Source organism: Etheostoma cragini, chromosome 18 (genome assembly GCF_013103735.1).
Source record: "Etheostoma cragini isolate CJK2018 chromosome 18, CSU_Ecrag_1.0, whole genome shotgun sequence".
NCBI classification, from domain to species: Eukaryota; Metazoa; Chordata; class Actinopteri; order Perciformes; family Percidae; genus Etheostoma; species Etheostoma cragini.
The window spans coordinates 3,987,383-3,992,179 of record NC_048424.1 but is presented as its reverse complement, the minus strand read 5'-3'; the positions used below and the strand labels follow the sequence as shown (position 1 = coordinate 3,992,179).

Genomic DNA, 4,797 nt, shown 5'->3' with positions numbered 1-4,797 from the left:
TTTCGTCTGATAATAAACATTTCTGTATTTCATCTCACTTCAATTTTATTTCTGCAAAATGGGACAAACTGACAAACACGTGCAGTATATAATAAAAGATCCATACTTGGCGCCTGTGTATTGATGCAGTATTGCAACTGAAAATATTGCAATACTATGCTGTATCAATTTTTGTCCTGGTTTTCTGGACATTTGTAGACATGAGCACAAAAAGTATGCAGAACTTTTGGTTTGTGGATATGTCAAATGTAGCCCCAAAATTCATTGAGAGGTAATGGAACTATACATGTAAATGTATTTTTGGACCTATTTCTAACCTCTGCAAGTCTAAATTTAGCAGCTGCCGGTGGTTTCCCACCCTCCAACATCTTCACACTGATTTCCCATTGAATGATTTTCCATTGGCCCACTGAAAGAGACGCCTCGGAGAGTTGAGCCGATGATTACGCTGGAAAATAGAAATAATGAGTCCAACATGTTCTGCATGTATGAGCCAGGTCATCGGGGAAACAGAGAGAGAGAGGAGAGAGAGAGGAGAGAGAGACAGAGAGAGAGACAGAGAGAGACGAGAGAGAGGAGAGAGAGAGACAGAGAGAGAGACGAGAGAGAGGAGAGAGAGAGGAGAGAGAGAGGAGAGAGAGAGGAGAGAGAGAGGAGAGAGAGAGACGAGAGAGAGGAGAGAGAGAGGAGAGAGAGACAGAGAGAGACGAGAGAGAGGAGAGAGAGAGACAGAGAGAGAGACAGAGAGAGAGACGAGAGAGAGGAGAGAGAGAGGAGAGAGAGAGAGAGAGAGAGACAGAGAGAGAGACGAGAGAGAGGAGAGAGAGAGGAGAGAGAGACAGAGAGAGGAGAGAGAGAGAGAGACAGAGAGAAATCAACTGTGAGCAGCACTGATCTCTACAGAAAGGCAATGGACAGTCCACAAATCCAATCCCTCTTGGATTAATTTCATTGCCTATCTTTTCCTTACAGTGAAGAAGGTGTGAATATTTTGATACTGAACGCTCTCTGAACGGATAATAATGCAACATCTACTTGGAGATAATAGTGTGAGCGCCGTGGAAGCAGCGAGATATGTGAGTGTCACAACCTGAGAGACAACCAGCACAACATTACGTAATATCTGAAAACCATCTCCCCACAGTTTACCCAATGAACTGTATGCATGTATTTCTTCTCACATTATTATCCTTTATGCTTTGGCAATATTGTTATTTCTGACATTCATGCCAATAAATCAATTTGAATTAAATTTTGAGAGAGAGAGAGAGAGAGAGAGAGAGAGAGAGAGAGAGAGAGAGAGAGAGAGAGAGAGAGAGAGAGAGAGAGAGAGAGAGAGAGAGAGAGAGAGAGAGAGAGAGAGAGAGAGAAAGCTGCTGTGGTTTGTGTAATGACTCGTTCATAAATGAGTCACAGCTACCGGCTGCACTTCATAAAGACCCTCAGAGGGTGTCCACACGTTTCAGAAGATCAAATGTATTACAGCACATCTTGCTCGCTTGTCCACCATTAGAGCAGTCAACACAAATATCATAAATTAGACCAAACACATTATAAATATATATATATATATACACAAAAATCTAACGTTATTTTTGGCCAGTTCTTAAACGCCAGGACAGTAAAGATATCAGGATTCTCCATGTGTGTTGGACTTGGGGTTTTTTTAGGATTACTTTTCCTTTTCAGTCTCTCTTTCCACAGTTGTTCCTTTTTCATAAACTATGAAAACAAAAGGACAAGTCTGATTGTCACCAGACACCAAAAACAGTAAAAGGATGACTGGAAACACATAGGAATGTAACAGTTAATGTCAAAAAAAGCTACAACGGCAACAACATCAAAAGGACTTATTTGTTGGATTATATGACTGTACAAACAGAAAGACATTCCAGCCAATTATCACACACACACACGGGCGCACACAAACACACACACACACTAACACTCACACACACAACAAAGGAGCGGATACGAGTGCTTTGACATCCTGAGCGTGTGACAGTAATGACGATCCCCGGAGTCTCTGTAAAACCTCTGTGTGCGTGTGCGTGTGTGTGTGTGTGCGTGTGTGTGTATGTTTGTGTGTGTTGTTTTCATCCTCGTCCCCGACTTCCTCTAATTGGCTCTTACTGATCGTAAAGTGAGTCCAGTGTCGCTGTGGGGACCCACCACCAATTCCCCACTGTGTCTCCTCCTCACCTCCGTAAAAACCTCCACCTGCTCCCATTCACCTCCTCTAAACATCTCTTCACTCCTCTCGCCACCATGTAACCCGTTTGCCCTGTCTTATACATTTTTTTCTCTTTTTTTCAAAATTTTTTAAAACATTTGTGTTGCTTTATGGACGCCTTTGCCAATGTTTTCTGTAGATTTCTCCACTTTTTTGTTTTTGCTTTGCCGCCATTTGTTAAACATTGGGTTGGACCACAGGGAAGTCGAGCATTTTCTCCCATATTTCTTCACACAAATCATTAAAATGGTTCATTAATAAATCATTATGAGTCATTAAAAATCTGAAAAAATTTGAATGCTTAAAGAAGAGTTCCATTTAAACATGTAGCTCTGTTTTTTTTAAATGCATAGTGTTGTCAGTAGCGAGACAAATGAAAACAATCGGTGCGGCCTACACCAAGTTATCCTCCTGCTAGATTTCGCGGCACCCCTCCACCCCCCCGCTGGGACCGCGTGTCCATCTCGTTTTGCTTCTCATCAAAACAACTCTGTGAAATCTAATTAGTTTGGCTCTTGTTAACAAGCTTTACTTTAGGTAAACAGCTCTGGCCTACCCACAGGTCTGTGACTCTGATCTTTAATCTGTTATAATAATAAAAACGTGTTATTATTATATAATACACACACACACACACACACACACACACACACACACACACACACACACACACACACACACACACACACACACACACACACACACACACACACACACACACACACACGCACACACGCACACACACACACTTCTGCGTGGAGCCTCTACAGAACAATAAATCATGGTTAACGGTAGTGAAGAAGGTCTGACTCACCGTCTCCAGCTGGTCCATGAGTTTGACCAGGAACTTCCGGCACTCTGGAGTTTTACTGTCCAGCTTCATGCCAGTCTGCATGGCGTACAGCCGACCTGCAACACAGCACGAGGGGGGGGGGGGTTACACATCTTTTTAATGCTCAAAGTCCGTTCCCTAAATGCCTCGTCCGAAGTTAAGTTCCGGGCGAGTCACATTCTTTCACAACAGAGCAGGCGAGGATGTTTTCTTCTTCTTCTTTGCAACAGATCAAACATAGAAACGTAGTGGAGCGAAGAGGCCTGATCGCACAGAGCTAACACAACTCAAACTCCCATAATCCCTTGTCTGTCAATTAGCTCCGCGGTCAGATCCTTCGCAGGATGCAACAGCGTGAACGTTACAGCCAGAGGCGACTTCTAGGTTACGTAGGCCTAGAGTTCTCGGCGGCATTACCCGTCTGAATAAAGGAAACAGGCCAGAAAGTTGTCTTTAAGCTTTTTGAGGGTTGCTTAATTATCTGCTGTTGCTTTTCCAGCGTTTTAGACGCAGATATGGAAATAATAAGGGCCAAAAATAATGTGCAATTGCATATTAGTGTTTGAGAATCGTAACATTTTTCTTGAGGAAGGACCCTGATATGTACAAGTCAAACTTCGACAAACCTAGAAAACCCAGATCAAAAAAACACTAAATTGTTTGAAAATGAAGATTTTTTGTTGACTTATCAGAAGTAATAAGTGTAACTGAAACGGCTGAAGCTGTAAAGATGCCTTCAGCCAACTAACTAACTCATAAAGTCGTCTTCGCAGCTCTAGAGTTCAATATAAATGCAGAGGACTCTTCCATTAGCGGTGTGCAAAACAATCAATTTATTTTCAAAATCAATATTCATTCATATATTCAAATCGCAGACACAACATACACACACATAACAGGATGTTACACATGTCTTCATATGTGTTGTTGTGCTATGAAACATGAAAAGATGATAATTGACCCTATAGGACAATAAAGGCTATATCTATAAACTGAAGATTTCTGCTGACTTCTCAACGTGTAGCTGAAACAGCTGAAGTCGTAACGATGGCGTCAGCTACGAACATCTGGAGCGGCGAGAAGAGAAAACCCTTCAAAAAGATATTTTTCCCACCCAGGTCTGTCATGTGTTTAACTCTGTTACCAAGCAACCAGTCACACATTAGTTGCACTCCACACAGAGTACGGTAATTCCTCTGTTTCCACCTCAGGCTCAGTGTTTGAGTCACTGTCCTCTGCACAGCATCAGCAGAACAAAGTCTCAGTTCACAGGACGGGGGGGGGGGAGATTTCCTTAAACAAAAACTCCAGCGTGACACACATGTTTGCATTTGGGAGCCTCAGTCAACCAGTAGAGACAAACAGGCAGCCACTCCTGGGCTACCGAGGCAGCCAGCCGGCCGGGTGGTCTTTAAGAGACAAACAGGCAGTCACTCCTGGGCTACCGAGGCAGCCAGCCGGCCGGTTAGTCTTTAAGAGACAAACAGGCAGTCACTCCTGGGCCACCGAGGCAGCCAGCCGGCCGGTTAGTCTTTAAGAGACAAACAGGCAGCCACTCCTGGGCTACCGAGGCAGCCAGCCGGCCGGTTAGTCTTTAAGAGACAAACAGGCAGTCACTCCTGGGCTACCGAGGCAGCCAACCGGCCGGTTAGTCTTTAATGGCGGTTTTCCACTGCGTGGTATCTACTCGACTCGCCTCGGGTCTACTCGCTTTTTTTGGTTTTCCATTACG

At 43.8% G+C, this 4,797-nt stretch overlaps 1 protein-coding gene across 4 annotated transcripts in view; it reads right to left on the bottom strand.

The window, feature by feature from the left end:
• vta1 (vesicle (multivesicular body) trafficking 1) overlaps positions 1–4,797 on the bottom strand; it is a 66,320-nt gene that overhangs the window by 51,545 nt on the left and 9,978 nt on the right. For all 4 annotated transcript variants that reach the window (XR_004660367.1, XR_004660366.1, XM_034899875.1 and 1 more), the window contains exon 2: positions 3,048–3,142. Coding sequence is in view for 2 of the 4 variants with exons in the window: in XM_034899875.1 (XP_034755766.1) it covers positions 3,048–3,142 (95 nt within the window). In the remaining 2 variants the exon portion in view is untranslated. The remainder of the gene's footprint in view (positions 1–3,047; positions 3,143–4,797) is intronic.